At 39.4% G+C, this 15,998-nt stretch overlaps 1 protein-coding gene across 1 annotated transcript; it reads left to right on the top strand.

The window, feature by feature from the left end:
- The first annotated feature begins 1,755 nt into the window (after nt 1–1,755).
- On the top strand, nt 1,756–11,710 carry LOC112028073 (calcium-dependent protein kinase 1). The gene is made up of 8 exons (XM_024060733.2): nt 1,756–2,560; nt 4,074–4,217; nt 4,509–4,661; nt 5,652–5,767; nt 6,176–6,343; nt 7,357–7,484; nt 7,599–7,698; nt 11,140–11,710. Exons 1-8 carry the CDS (start codon nt 1,876–1,878, stop codon nt 11,221–11,223), a joined length of 1,578 nt encoding a protein of 525 aa, XP_023916501.1. The 5' UTR covers nt 1,756–1,875; the 3' UTR covers nt 11,224–11,710.
- Nucleotides 11,711–15,998: the final 4,288 nt, after the last annotated feature.

The raw sequence follows: 15,998 nt of genomic DNA, 5'->3' as shown, positions 1-15,998 counted from the left end.
TTTCCATCCTCATGAACAATAAGGTTGCATATATGCAACCTTACTGTAGCTAGGATGCAAAAAAATTTGAGTTTACATACCCAGATGTGGAATGATTTTAAGGGTGTTGATGGTAAAATAGCAACTCAATGCTAGTGCACTTAGGCACTAGCAATATCTTATTTTATTAGCTTTTGCAATTTTCCAATTCAAGTGGGACTTTAGAACATTTTTAAAAATAAAATATATATCTAACAATTTGGAATAGCGCTGCAATAAATGATCTACAGCAACGAATGTAGAAACTATGGGGAAAACCCGTATTTTTTGTAGTGAATGGAGGAAGTATTATACTTTTATACATTGTAATAAGGTTGATCACTTGCATTTATTCTAATTTTATGGGAAACACCTACAAATGTTTATGGCCATCGTTATTTGGTAGGATAGAAGAACCTCAAACCAAAAAGAAAAAAAGCATGACAATCATGCACATATGCACTAAAATATTAATGTTCAATGGTAATTATGGCATGACCTAATCTAGGGGTGTCCAACCCACCCACTCAACTCGATTGTACCCGACCCGACTGCTCCGACGATTGGACGCGGGTCCTGACCTTAAAAAACCCGACGTTGGTAGGTCAGTTGTGTGTCTCATTCTCCAAAACTCATGAAACACAACTCCACCAAAAAAACATCAAGTTCAGCGATTTTTAAGCTTTCCAGTGACTTTTCCAGCTAGATTTGGCAACTTTTCCAACTAGATCTTGCGGAGATTCGCCAGATTCAACGAGTTCTTTGCATGATTTGGCAGAAATCTCTCCAGATCCAATAAGATCTCTGCTAGATCTGGTTAGGTCTCTTCAGATCTTGGACGGATGTTGCAAGATCTTCCTAGATTTGAAGAGATTTCGCCGATTTTTTGCGCTTTTCAGCTTTACCCAAAACCAACTGCTACTTGATATTCACTTGAATTGCCAACTCGATAGTCTTACAGGTAGGCTGTGGGTTTGAAAACTCCCCACTCGATTTGATTGAGTCGGTTGTGAGTTGGGCACAAACATAACCCATGGACAGCCCTAACCTAACTTTTTTATTTTTAAAATGTGACATGTAGTTTGATTTACACCTTTGGATGTTTCCAATATAGCCATCCATGGTTCAAATTTCTCTACCCTAATATATTATATATATATATATATATATATATATTGTATATATATATATATATAAATAATATAATATAATATGTGTATCAACTAATGTTTACGAATTAACTAGTTTTAATTTAAACGTAACATTAAAATTATTTGTTGTCCACTAGTAACAATCCAATTTGTTGTGAAAATCTCAAAATCCGATTGCTTAATAAACATTTCTTTGACAAAATCGTAGAAAAATTTAATAATTGGTTGCCCATTTGGTAAAGGCAAAACAGCTTTATTAAACGCATTAACAAATACAATGCCCATTTAAGTCATGGAAAAAGTTTCTCTTCAATCTAAGTTGAAAAATTTCTCTCTAACATGTGACGTGTCCTTCTCTAATAATGACACCTCTTCCACCCACTAAGGCCCAAATTTAACCATTAACTCATGTTAGCCACTCTCCATTAATGGACTGCACTATATTTACCTCAACTGTTGAATTTAGGTCTTAGTGAGTGGTGAGGGGTCATTATTAGAGAGGGACACGTCACAAGTTGAAGAGAAATTATTCAACCCAGGTTGCAAAGAAACTTTCTCCTTAAGTCATTTAAAGCAACCATTTAGACAGGCCCCACGTCTACAGCCTGCACATCCATAACACGAATGTCAACACAAAACTCTCACAGACACAGCTCCTTCACTTCAACTCACTAGTCTCCCTCCCATTGACCAAAACACACAAAATATGGGTAACTGCAGTGGCTACCCCTCCGCCCAATCCCAACTTCCCACTGACACCACCACCACCGACCACGACGGCCCAACCCACCACCGGGCCCAAAACACCGCCGCCAACAGCAACATCAACATCAACATCATCCCGCCCACCCCCACCACCACCTCCCAAACTCCCCCAACACTGGGCCGGGTCTTGGGCCGGCCCATGGAGGATGTACGGTCTTCATACACATTCGGCCGCGAGCTCGGCCGAGGCCAATTCGGCGTGACCTACTTGGTCACCCACAAGGACACCGGCGAGAAATTCGCGTGCAAGTCAATCGCGACTCGGAAGCTAATCAACCGAGACGACATCGAAGACGTGAAGCGCGAGGTTCAGATCATGCACCATCTCACTGGGCACCGTAACATTGTGGAGCTTAAAGGCGCGTATGAGGATCGGCACTCGGTGAATTTGGTGATGGAGCTGTGTGCCGGTGGAGAGCTTTTCGATCGGATTATTGCGAAGGGGCATTATTCTGAGCGAGCGGCGGCCGGGCTTTGTAGGCAGATCGTGACTGTTGTGCATAACTGTCATTCGATGGGAGTGATGCATAGAGACTTGAAGCCTGAGAATTTTTTGTTGCTGAGTAAAGATGAGGATTCGCCTCTTAAGGCTACGGATTTTGGTCTCTCCGTCTTTTTCAAGCCAGGTGAGTTTGTTTTTTTGGTTGCTGAGAAAATGTTTGAGAATCTGAAATTGAGGTTTTTATGAGTTTAGGAATTAGGAATTGGATATTGGAATTTGAAAACAACGAATACTAGACTAAGTTTAGTTCAGTATGGGTGATCTTTCCTTATTTAATTTGTGAATAATGAGTAAGAGTCGTTGAATGTTTGGTTGTTTTTATGATGTGTTTATTGAAAAAAATGTCTCATTAGATATGGGAAGGGTTTTTGGTATTGTATATTGGATTCTTTGGGACTAAGAAAATTGAGAAAATGTGTCTTAGAGTTTTTTATTTAAGCGTCAAGTAGTAGTTCATCTCAGTATTGGAGCAGGTGGAACTGAGTTTGAAACCTGTCTTCACTCAATTTTGGATCCCACATATCGAATCTTTAACTATGTGCCATTCCCAATTAGTTTTGGTCTTTGGGGATGAATAGCAATATAAAACCAAGAAGTTTGGGATTGACAGCAACAATGCAATGGAGGTCGCTATGGTTATAGTGATGATATGTCATAGGATTGATGGTTTATTATAATTCAATAGGATGTGAGTGGAGTAATTGTGGTTATGCCTTGAGGTGGAGAATTAAGATAGTAAGAGCTATGCTTATTGGAGGGGAAATCTTCACGGCTTTACCTTTTTTTAGTAACTGCAAATGACAACAATTTTGATGCATTTTAATTCCTTGCATGTTTGGTTCCGTCAATCTCACTGTATACACTTAGGATACAAATCTGCAAGGCAAAATTCAGACTAAAGTACACTTTTGGTCCTTAAAGTTTGGCATTTCCATCCACTTCCATTTTCATTTTGGCCTTGCCATCCATTTCCGTTAGTAATCAGGTGACAATTGGCATTATGGGTCCGTTTGGATTGAACTTATTGTTGCTAAAACTGAAAACTGAAAACTGAACACACTGTAATAAAATAATTTTAAAATGTGTAAATAGTACCGTGGGTCCCATTTTTAATATTTTTAAATACATAAACAGTGACGCTACAGTACTGCTACAGTAAAAATTGTTCCCTGCACAGTACATCCATGTGATTGTACTGTTCATGCGCAGGGAAGAAAAAAAAATTTCTGAAAACGCAGACTGAGAGACGCGGACGCCCAGCCCAAACGCTCACTATATGGTTGACATGGCTTTAATAGACGCAACTTATTTGGCACTTGGCAGTCAAATTACTAACATAATGGATGGAAGTGCCAATATGAAACTAGAATCAAACATGAATGGCCAAAATGAAAATTTTGAAATGTAAAGGGTCAAAATGAAAACATCCCCAAACTTCAAGGGCTAACAGTGTAGTTTAGTAAAAAATTTAGTTGTTTGCATTGGTCATTATAGTTTTTTTCTTTTAGTATTCACTCACATGATTTGAAAGCATGTGCTATGAAGCTTTGGACATTACAGGATTTTTCTGTAGAAGTTTATTTTGAGGCTTATGTTGATGGATCAGAGCTTCACTGTTTATGCATGCGTGAGTGCAGGAAATGTATTTAAAGATCTGGTCGGAAGTGCATACTATGTAGCACCTGAGGTGTTGCGCCGAAATTATGGAGCTGAAGCTGATATTTGGAGTGCTGGAGTGATACTATACATTCTGCTTAGTGGAGTCCCACCTTTCTGGGGAGGTATGGTTTTTGTCCATAATGAATAAGAAACCCAAAACAAGATGGATTTTATGCTTTGAGTTTCAAATTCCATTTGTGCAGTGAAACATGACCAAACTAGTAGGTAATGAATGATAAGCCAATATTCAGCACAGATGATTGTGTATGGCCCCCACAAAAAAAAAAAAAACCCTTGTTGTGAATTTGTAATGATGATTTCAGTTTTAATACCCATTTGCAGATCAATTTGTAAACAGTTCTTGGAGGCAGCTCAACAGTGCATTCTCACTTTACTTTTTCTTGCATACGCAGAGAATGAACAAGGTATCTTTGATGCTATTCTTCGAGGACATATTGATTTCTCATCTGATCCTTGGCCTTCCATATCGAGTAGTGCCAAAGATCTTGTGAAGAAAATGTTACGAGCTGATCCTAAAGAGCGGCTTTCAGCAGTTGAAGTTCTTCGTAAGTTTTAATTGTAAAAGATTGTCTAGACATGAATTAGGGTTGGGAAAGGAAATATAGTGTGCAATGTTGGTAAAAGCGCGCTTAAGGGCGAAGCACCAAAGCTCAAGCTCTTTTCACCTCTAAAGCGAGGCGCATTCAAAGAAGTGCACCTTTTTGTGCTTTTTGAAGCACGCTTTTTATATTTTTCAAAAAAAAAAAAAAAAAAACTTAATTGTAGCCACAGGATCTTAACACTATTGATATATACCATTGCTTTGGTATATAAATTCAATTTATGGAGTGCTGCTATACACTTGTATAAGACCCATTTGGGCCCACAATTACTCCTCAGTCCACCATTGATTGTATATATTGACTAATTCTTATTTTCTTATACTTATTAAGTGGTTTAATTATTAACTAATATTAGTAATTAGTCATAGCACGTTATGGCTACCAGAGATTCATGAAAGGATATTGACGGAAGTACTCGTATCTAGCTTATCCAAAAAATTAAAATGACTTGGCTTGCAATTTTTGGGGTAAAATTGCAAAAGGATGGGCTTATATAAATGTTATATGAATTATATAAAATTTTTTGTTTCAATTTATATGATTTTTTGATCACTTGATTGTTGTATTACCCATTAATAATTATTTTCAAATTATCAAATTATTTTTAAAAAAATGTGTGCTTCACTTCAATCAACCATGCACTTGCGCTTTGCTCCTAGGCTCTAGGAGGCCCTTGCACTTAAGAGCGCCCGACACTTTTACTAACACTGATGGTGTCTTCTCAAATTCTAAGACTATATCAAGTTGTGTATCCCCTTAGAAGTACATGCAAGCATTTTCCTAGCCAACAGAAGGGGAAGAAAGAGAGAAAAGCATTATTGCATTTGTGTGTCCTAGCTTGTTGCTCTATATGTCCTTACTTAAAGATATGCTAAGAATTTCTTGCATTCTATAAATTAGAGATGATGCTCACACACTGAAAATGCAATGCAGATCATCCATGGATGAGAGTAGATGGGGATGCATCCGATAAGCCTCTTGATATTGCCGTTTTAACTAGAATGAAACAATTCAGGGCAATGAACAAGCTCAAAAAAGTAGCTCTAAAGGTGAGAATATCTTTTAACATGATCTTTATAGTCATCGGTAATTTTTACTCATAAAGAAAACAGTCATCAGTAACATCTTTTTGATAGGAAAGTACTACTTCATCTTCCCCAAAGAAAAATATATATTTTTTCCCCCCAAAAACCAAACTGGACAATATATTTATGAACAAGAAAAATGTACTTTCTCAAACGGTCAAACTGCATGTGAACATCTCCCATGGCATGAGCATTTCTACTTCCAACTGATCAGAGTGGAAGAGTACCCCCAATGCAACCCCCCACACCCCCCCAACACACACACACACACAAAAAAAAAAAAAAAAAAAAAAAAGAAGAAGAAGAAGAAGAAGAAAAGAAGACATCATCATCCAGTCTTTCATGGTCTAAAAATTTCTTTGTTTTCTTCAGGTAATTGCAGAAAATCTTTCTGAAGAAGAAATTGAGGGATTGAAGGAAATGTTTAAATCTATGGATACAGATAACAGTGGAACAATCACTTACGAAGAGTTGAAAGCTGGTCTTCCAAAACTGGGTACCAAGCTTTCTGAGTCCGAAGTGAAGCAGTTGATGGAAGCGGTAATATCTCTGGTCTCTTTTATTTTCTGCTTGAGCTTAATGGCACCTTTAATTATTTACCCTCATTCCTATAAAATTACTGTGAATGTTTGGATGGCCGTTATTGTGCTCTTTGAGCCTTAGCCTTTTATCAATTAATATTAAGTCCAAAATTTTCAACTTTTTGGCCACTGATGTGGATGACATTCTTGGCTCCTGGCATCTTTGCACAGAATCTGGAAACTAGTAGGATTAAAAATTTACTTAATTCATAAGATGGAGAAATATATTTTGTTGGATGACACCATTATGCATTCTATATCCATTTTTAGTGACAATAGATGAAAAGTTTCGTGTGTATAAATTCAGAGTATGGTTAACTCATAAAGGCCTTAACCAAATACTTAGGCTTGCTACTGTATTCAATTTTTATACAATTGTGTGTCAGAATATTTTGTTGAATCCTAGGGTATTTTATTTTTTTCTTATAGCTTGGATGATTGGATCTATATACATTTGGCATTTCTCCTACACATCTGGTGCCTTCAAGTAGATGAATCACCTCTTTATCGATTTTGGTGTCCATTTCATGGCTAAACCGTTAAAGTTAAATTTATATTTTTCCCTTAGTGCTTTACTTATATATATAAAATTCTCCATTAGCACTTTGTCTTGATTTCCACAAATGAAATATATATATCCTTTTTTGTCCGTGCCATTGCATCTCATCCAGCTTTTGCATCCTAGTTGTAGTTATCTTCATTTTCAGGGGCATGATTCCTGATTCACTGGCATATTCGATCACACAATACTGCTGAAAACATATTCATTTCATGTATGCCACAATTGTGACCATTTATGAACCTGCATACAAGATGTGGAAACAGCTATTGATTGTATTATTATAGTTTCATTTTTAAGAGCTGGTTTTTATGTCTGCCTTAAATATATGAAATGCATATGGAAATCTCATCTTGATGAATGAGTTTCTAGTTCTAGTTCTACTAATATAAAGTGCATTATTGCTTTCTCAGGCTGATGTGGATGGAAATGGGACAATTGATTACCTTGAGTTTATAACAGCTACCATGCACATGAATAGAGTGGAAAAAGAGGAACATTTATACAAAGCTTTCGAGTATTTTGACAAGGACAGGAGCGGGTAATCATCCTTTTATTCTTATCTCTAATGTACTTACCACAGTTTCTCATTCCTTATTTTGACGTCAACATGGGTATTTCATCTTGGTTTTCTGTTCCTTGCTTCTAATTTTAGGTACATCACAATGGAAGAGTTAGAGTCTGCGCTTAAGAAGTATAATATGGGAGATGAGAAAACGATTAAGGAGATCATAGCAGAAGTTGACACAGACAACGTATGTTTCTTCTTTCCTCTTGATTCTGTCTATCATTTTTCATTGTGTCAATTATAATCAGACATTGGAGAATAACATATGTGCATGGATGAAAATAAAGATAAGCAATTTGATTAATGGAGTGTGTATCCTTTTTTTTTTTATAAGTAAGAATGATATATATATATATATGAAATGCTACTCTATGCATGAAGAACATGGAGCAAACCTAGAAAATACAAGAATAGGAAAACAGAGAAAAACTTAAAAGAAAACCAAACAACAGAAAAATTACAAAAGATAATGGAAGCAAAGAAAAGATGGGAGGGACTCACTAGACATGAGTCCCCATGCCCGAGACCAATCAAAAAGAGTTCCACTAAAAGAAACAAGCATTTGATCACTGGAGCTATCCAAATCCTCAAAAGTCCTCCAATTCTGTTCCTTCCAAATACACCATAGGATGCACAACAGGACTAAGTTCCAAATCTGAGACGAATGCTTCCCAGCCAATTCCACCAGCCAAAAAGCAAGTCTGGAATCGATCTAGGTATAACCCAAGACAAGTCAAAAGTTATAAAGACAAAGCTCCATAACCGACAAGCCATCTCACAATGAAGTAAGTAGTCAACCGTCTCTCCACAATGACAGCACATAATGCACCAATCCACAAAATCCAATCTCCTTAATCTCAAGTTATCTCCCGTTAGGATCTTATTCTAAACTACACACCAAACTAAAAAAGAAACTCGCCTAGGGGCCTTTGCTCTCCAAATAGCTTTCCAAGGAAAGACAGTTGAGGGAGAATCCCTTAATTTGTTATAATACGACCAAATGTCAAAAACCCCATTAGGCTTCAATTTCCATCTCATCCGGTCTCCAACATCCATAGGAGGAGTATTGGCTCCCAATATACGAAGAAAATGCAGCCCTTCATCCATCTTCCAATAATTAAAATCTCTAATAAATTGTACATCCCAAATTCTTCTCTCCTCCGCCCCCTGCCTTAGCAAAGAAGCTTCAACAGAAACCTCCTTATCAATGGCAATACCATGCAGGCTTGGAAATGCCAATTGAAAGGGTTGATCCCCATACCACCCATCTTGCCAAAACCTCACTCTATTCCCCAACCCGACAACAAACTGACAATTTTTGCTGAAATCCTCCCATCCCATGCGAATACCTCTCCACAAACCTCACCCATGAACTCTCCTCCCCAGCTTTGAGGTCCATCCCCCCCAATCTTCTGCATATTTTGAAGCTACCACCATCCTCCATAACCGATCCTCTTCCTTCCCAAATTGCTACAACCATTTTCCCAATAAAGCCTTATTAAAGGTAGTAAGTTTCCTTATCCCCAAGCCACCATTGGCTATAGGCACAAAAACTTTATCCCATCCTACCAAATGAACCTTGCTATCACCCCATAGAAAATCCCTTTGCAACTTTTCAATTTTATTAGCCACATGAGTAGGAATTGTGAATAACGAAAGAAAGTAAGTCGGAAGACTAAATAGCGTACTCGAGTAACATCAAACGAACCCTCCTTGGACAAATACAACTTCTTCCACCCAGTTAATTTCTGCTCAATTTTTTCCAATACTAGATTCCAAATTGAAGGGGAATTGTGTGAAGCCCCCAACGGCATGCCAAGATACGACATAGGCAAAGTTCCAACTTTGCATTCCAAAATTTCAGCCAGGGCATGCACATCAACAACCTCCCCTATTGGAACCATTTCACTCTTATGCACATTAACCTTTAAACCTATTACTGCCTGAAAACTAAGTAACAACAACTGAATATGAAGAATTTGCTCCACATCTGCACCACAAAATAGGATAGTATCATCTGCAAACAAAAGATGTGAAACACGTTCCCCACCATCCCTCCTACCCTCAAGATTAAAACCACGGATCAAACCAGCTCCCTCCACTCTTCTCAACATCTTACTAAACACCTCCATCATGATCAGAAACAGCAAAGAAGATAGCGGATCCCCTTGTCTTAAACCCTTTGAACTACCAAAGAAATTAGTTGGAGACCCATTAATCAAAACAGAGAACTGAATTGTGGATATGCAAGTACGGATCCACCTACAACACTTCACTCCAAAGCCCATCCTATTTAACAAATGCAGCAAAGCCTCCCAATTCACATGATCGTAGGCTTTTTCCATATCGAGCTTACAAATGACTCCAGGAACCCTACTCTTCTTTCAGCTATCCACACACTCATTAGCAATAAGAACTGAGTCAAGTATTTGTCTCCCACCCACAAAGCTATTCCGATTCTCAGAGATTAACTGATCTAAAACTACTCTCAAACGATTTGCTAAGACCTTAGCCAAGATTTTATACACACTCCCTGCCAAGCTAATAGGACGGAAATCTCTAATATTAGAGGCATAATTCTTTTTGGGAATTAATGCAATGAAGGTAGCATTAAGGGATTTTTTCGAACTTACAATGTTGGAAAAAGTCTTCAAAGACCGCTAAGATGTCTTTCTCCACTACCCTCCAACAATGATGGTAGAATGCCATAGTAAACCCATCTGGACTTGGAGTTTTGTCCCCTTCCAAGTCACTTACAACTTGAAGTATCTCCTCTCTCTCAAACTTTCTTTTAAGCCAAACCATCTCCGTATTCCCAATACAATCAAATTCCAAACCCTCCACGAAAGGTCTCCACCCCTCAGTCTCCTTGTACAAATTTTTATAAAATTGTACAACTTAATTAGTTACCTTGGAAACCTCCTCAAAAACCACCCCATCCACCTCCAAGGTCCTTAGATGATTAAACCTTCTATGGGAGTTAGCTATTTTGTGGAAAAACTTGGTGTTATTATCCCCTTCCTTGATACATAACATCCTAGATTTTTGTCTTCAGGAAATTTCTTCCAAGGAGAGAAGATGCACCACCTGGGACCTCAACTCTGCCCTATAACATTTCTCCCCATTGGAGAGACCATAATCCCCTTCCTTAGCATCTAATGTTTTCAACTCCTCCAGTAATTGCTTCTTTTGACGCACTACATTACCAAACCTCTTGGCGATTTCATTGCACAATGTCCTCTTTTAGAGCCTTTAGTTTTTTTTGCAAGCACGAAGCTAGGTGTACCTACAAAGGAGGCAAATATACGCCCTTTGACTTCTGATGTGTTCTGACAAGTGTAATCCTGGCTGTTAATTTTAATCCAGAAAACACTTGATATGTTACATTAATGATTATGTTTTTTAAAAGCAATGTATCCATAGGAGATTTTAAATTTGTATAGCACAAGAAGATAAAATTCTTTGCCGCAAAAACAAATCCTGTGACTCTCTAAACCCATTTAATTTCGTAACAGCCCAATATTACTTATCCAAATCGCTTTCATAACTTTATATTCTGTCCCAACAAACTGTAGAAGTCCATAGTTTTCGATGACTAATAGTTCGCAACACCGAAATTGTATTGCAGGATGGAAGAATTAATTATGATGAGTTTGTAGCCATGATGAGGAAAGGCAATCCAGAGTTGGTCACAAACAGACGACGTAAATGAACTCAACAGGATTTTGCCAGGATCAGCCACTCTTGGCTGAACTGTTTGTTAATTTATATGGGTTGTGTTACGATTCATTTCACATGTATAATCTCAATATGGCCACCTCAGATTGCAACGTAGTCCTTGCTATCTGAAATTGATAATGGATTGCTTGTGGCTACTCTTCACTGGAAGATATGGGCTAGACTGCTGTCAATTTGTGGGATAGTTTAACTGTTTGATCTGAGATTTCTTGACCCATTAGACGCTTGAATGTGTTGGTAAATACAAAATCAAGAACTCACTTGCCCGTGAGGAAAAGGAAGAGAGGAGAAAAATGAGTACCAGTGCTAATTTCATACTTATTTCTGAAAAATTAACCATTTGTCCTGTAGTGGTGAAGTGTGAAATTCCAGGAACATGACTGATGCGATTTATATATTATTGGAGATGTTGCCTAAACAGAGTTTGGACTGTTGGGTAATATCTTTATCACATTTGTGCATATACTTTTTGCAGATCAGTTCCCAATAGTTCTTGTAATTGCAATTTTAGGGGTCATTTGGTGAAGAATCCTTCAAATAAAGGGGAAACGGAGTTAAGAGCATTCATATTTGGCTCTTCAAAAGCCATTATAAGCCAAAATAGAGAGTACTGAGCATAAAATCATCCCTACATATCCGACTCTTTATCATTGTACGATTATTCTATGTTTGGTAAAATGAGGAAAATCGATGTAAACCATTTTTGTATCATAGAAAATAGGGATGGAAGTGGGAAGGTGCAAAAGTGGTAATGGAGTGGAATATTCTATGGCTTGGTGAAGTGGATAAGTCAAAGCAATGGAGTTGAGTGTCCGTCCTTGTTCAAATGGGCCTACTGATCTTCGTTGCCCCGAATATGGGTGGAAAAGTGAGATTGCAATATGCACTAAATGAGGATATTTGCATTGTTCCCCACATGGTTAATCAAATTTCTTCTGCTTTTTGAACTTAAAAAAAAATAAAAAAAATTGTTGCACCTTAAATATGAAAATTTTATATAATTTTTTTTTTATTATCAAAATATGGCCAGAAGGTTCTTAATCTAGTTGAAGGAATGTGAAAATAAATTGAAATTTTAAATTATATAAATGGGTGATTAATTTATTGGAGATAATGATATAATTTAAATTAAAATGAAAATTTTAATTTTGAATTTTCAAAGAAATATTATAAAATAATTAATGAATAATTGAAATATGCATATGCTTGTTTATTTCTTATACAAAGCTATAATTGTAATTAGAGTTTAAATTGTGAAATATCTTTTATTTTCTAATACCCATTTTATTTCTGTGGGGCCAGAAAATCGGGTGGCCTCGGCCCACTTCAAACCAGGCCCAAATGGCTCACGCCGAGGACGACCTTGTCCTCAGTCGTCCGAAACCTCGGAAAAACACGAAGACCGCCTCACCACAGGACTCCTTGAATATCCGAGGAAGAGAAGGGCCCGGTGCCACGCGTCGGCGGCAGAAGCACGGCGAAGGAGCGAGCCCTGGGTGGACTGTCACCTCTGCATTGAATACGCTCACCTGACCCTCCTGGCCGCATTAATGGGGATGTAACCCCTTGACAGGGCAACATCGATCAGGGTGAACCACTTGAGCATCCAGAGAGATTTCTGTCTAACGCTTCCTATTTCTCTGTAAGTATCTAGTTTCCCCATAGTTTGAGTCGAGGACCATGCAATACCTTGGTTCTGTCTAGTACCCAGTATAGCTGAGCGGTTAGTTTCCCATAGGCCTGAGTTCGAGGACCATGCAGTGCCTTGGTTCTGTCTAACGCTTCCATTTCTCTGTAAGTATCTATTTCCCCATAGGTTTGAGTCCGAGGACCATGCAATACCTTGGTTCTGTCTAGTACCCTGGTATAGCTGAGCGGTTAGTTTCTCCATAGGCCTGAGTCCGAGGACCATGCATGCCTTGGTTCTGTCTAACGCTTCCATTTCTCTGTAAGTATCTAGTTTCCCCATAGGTTTGAGTCCGAGGACCATGCAATACCTTGGTTCTGTCTAGTACCCAGGTATAGCTGAGCGGTTAGTTTCCCAAAGGCCTGAGTCCGAGGACCATCAATGACTTGGTTCTGTCTAACGCTTCCATTTCTCTTAAGTATCTAGTTTGTCTATAGGTTTGAGTCCGAGGACCATGCAATACCTTGGTTCTGTCTAGTACCCAGGTATAGCTGAGCGGTTAGTTTCCCCATAGGCCTGAGTCGAGGACCATGCAGTGCCTTGGTTCTGTCTAAGCTTCCATTTCTCTGTAAGTATCTAGTTTCCCATAGGTTTGAGTCGAGGACCATGCAATACCTTGGTTCTGTCTAGTACCCAGGTATAGCTGAGCGGTTAGTTTCCCATAGGCCTGAGTCCGAGGACCATGCAGTGCCTTGGTTCTGTCTAATGCTTTCATTTCTCTGTAAGTATCTAGTTTCCCATAGGTTTGAGTCCGAGGACCATGCAATACCTTGGTTCTGTCTAGTACCCAGGTATAGCTGAGCGGTTAGTTTCCCCATAGGCCTAAGTCCGAGGACCATGCAGTGCCTTGGTTCTGTCTAACGCTTCCATTTCTCTGTATAGAGGGGTTTGTCCTCGGACTGCTTTATTGGAGACGATTCCTTCTTGGGTCGGATTATGATCTTACACGTGGCGTTGATCTCGCCTCTAGCTCGAGTCCCCATCTTTTTCATTTACGAGGCGTCCCTTGGCCGTTCGTGCTCCGCGCTTGACGTTTTGGTGAACGAGACGTGCCTTTATTAATGTCCTCATGAATTAACACAAATCTAGCGGTCTACGGTCCCCTTGGAATTTGGTAGTTCGTTATTAGCCCTGCTGGTAACTCTCTCTTCGAATTCTGTGTGGATTAATTATCACCAACCTTCATCCTTTATATAAGGCTTTCCGGGGGGATGGTTTTTCCATACTCCATGAACTTCCCAACACAAACAGAAAACACGCCTTTCAGCTCCCCAAGCCTTTTTAATAACCCGCCGGAATTGTGACTGGAGTTGGCAGATATGGGGCGGCTTTGGGCGGGTGTGAGGACATCCGTGCCAAGAGCCGTTGTGACCGCAGCCCCCACTGGGCTTCCGGCGCGGCAGAGTCTAGGCATAACACTGACAGTGCCGTACGCAGTGGCCAGGAGGGATGTTGCTGAAGTACCTAATGTCTCTCCCCGGAGCGCACCCCCGATGGAGGAGACGCGCAAACTCATGTTATGGCTGGTTCCCGAGCGTTGCCGTCTCCAACGGCCAACGCTCATAAGGATTGGAGAGAATCAAGGGAACATCACGGGGGAGGGCGTCCCGGTGCCCCTGCATCTGCTCCTCGCTTTGTTCAAGCTCCGCCGCACCGAGAAAAGAGTTGTTGGTGGCCTTGAAGCAAGCCAGCCTCAGCCCCCTTCCCCCATCTTATTGTCAAGTTCTCCCATTCTCTTGATGCCAATAAGAGCATGGGTTGACACTTCCCTCTAGCTAGTTTTAGGACGGGTCTACCTGGGCCTCTGATTGTAGAACTAGCTTGTAGGAATAGTTTTAAAACACGCCTGCCTGAGCCTCTGATTGTACATTGTAACTTTTTGTTTAATAAAGTAATGCGCAGTTTTTTTTTTTTGGTTTCTGTTGGATCTTCTGCTTTGAACTTTTATCTTTCTGCAACGTCTGTTTGGTAGTTTTTTTTTTTTTTTTTTTTTTTTGCATCACCACCAATCTTCCGTAGAACGATTACTTAGAACGATCGCCTGTTGCGCCGGCCAGCGCACTAATCCTTCCCACAGACGGCGCCAATTGTAGGGTCAGTTTTTGTAGCAGAAAAGATATGGGTTTCCCCCAGGCCCAACGAACCCAGAACAATGAATTTGTAGAGAGTGGATCGAAGGTTTAGGCGCTCGCCGGCATGCATGAAGCATGAACTACTTTTCTTTTATTGAAAAATATTTAGAATAATTTACAACTGGGGGATGCTCCTCGGCCATGAGGTTTTTCCTCCTTTTTTTCCCCCCCGTTATACTTTGCTTCCCTTCCTTATATATCTCTCACTCTCCCCCTTCCTTCTTCCTTCTGTCGATCATCTATTGGCCTTCTCCCTGACCGTCTATCCCATCAAAGGTCGTATCCGTGCTCAAGTGGTTCACCCTGATCGATGTTGCCCTGTCAAGGGGTTACATCCCCATTAATGCGGCCAGGAGGGTCAGGTGAGCGTATTCAATGCAGAGGTGACAGTCCACCCAGGGCTCGCTCCTTCGCCGTGCTTCTGCCGCCGACGCGTGGCACCGGGCCCTTCTCTTCCTCGGATATTCAAGGAGTCCTGTGGTGAGGCGGTCTTCGTGTTTTTCCGAGGTTTCGGACGACTGAGGACAAGGTCGTCCTCGGCGTGAGCCATTTGGGCCTGGTTTGAAGTGGGCCGAGGCCACCCGATTTTCTGGCCCCACAGAAATAAAATGGGTATTAGAAAATAAAAGATATTTCACAATTTAAACTCTAATTACAATTATAGCTTTGTATAAGAAATAAACAAGCATATGCATATTTCAATTATTCATTAATTATTTTATAATATTTCTTTGAAAATTCAAAATTAAAATTTTCATTTTAATTTAAATTATATCATTATCTCCAATAAATTAATCACCCATTTATATAATTTAAAATTTCAATTTATTTTCACATTCCTTCAACTAGATTAAGAACCTTCTGGCCATATTTTGATAATAAAAAAAAAATTATATAAAATTTTCATATTTAAGGTGCAACAATTTTTTT

Source organism: Quercus suber, unplaced genomic scaffold (assembly GCF_002906115.3).
Source record: "Quercus suber isolate HL8 unplaced genomic scaffold, Cork oak 2.0 scaffold_118, whole genome shotgun sequence".
In the NCBI taxonomy this organism is placed as follows: domain Eukaryota; kingdom Viridiplantae; phylum Streptophyta; class Magnoliopsida; order Fagales; family Fagaceae; genus Quercus; species Quercus suber.
This window is presented reverse-complemented; position numbering and strand designations above follow the sequence as displayed.

What these genes read in the sequence shown, in the direction of transcription:
- LOC112028073 (XM_024060733.2), top strand. Translation starts at nt 1,876, where the DNA reads ATGGGTAACTGCAGTGGCTACCCCTCCGCCCAATCCCAACTTCCCACT. An exon ending in AGTCCCACCTTTCTGGGGAG is followed by an intron (nt 4,218 to 4,508) that starts GTATGGTTTTTG and finishes TTGCATACGCAG; the next exon opens with AGAATGAACAAGGTATCTTT. An exon ending in TGAAGCAGTTGATGGAAGCG is followed by an intron (nt 6,344 to 7,356) that starts GTAATATCTCTG and finishes TTGCTTTCTCAG; the next exon opens with GCTGATGTGGATGGAAATGG.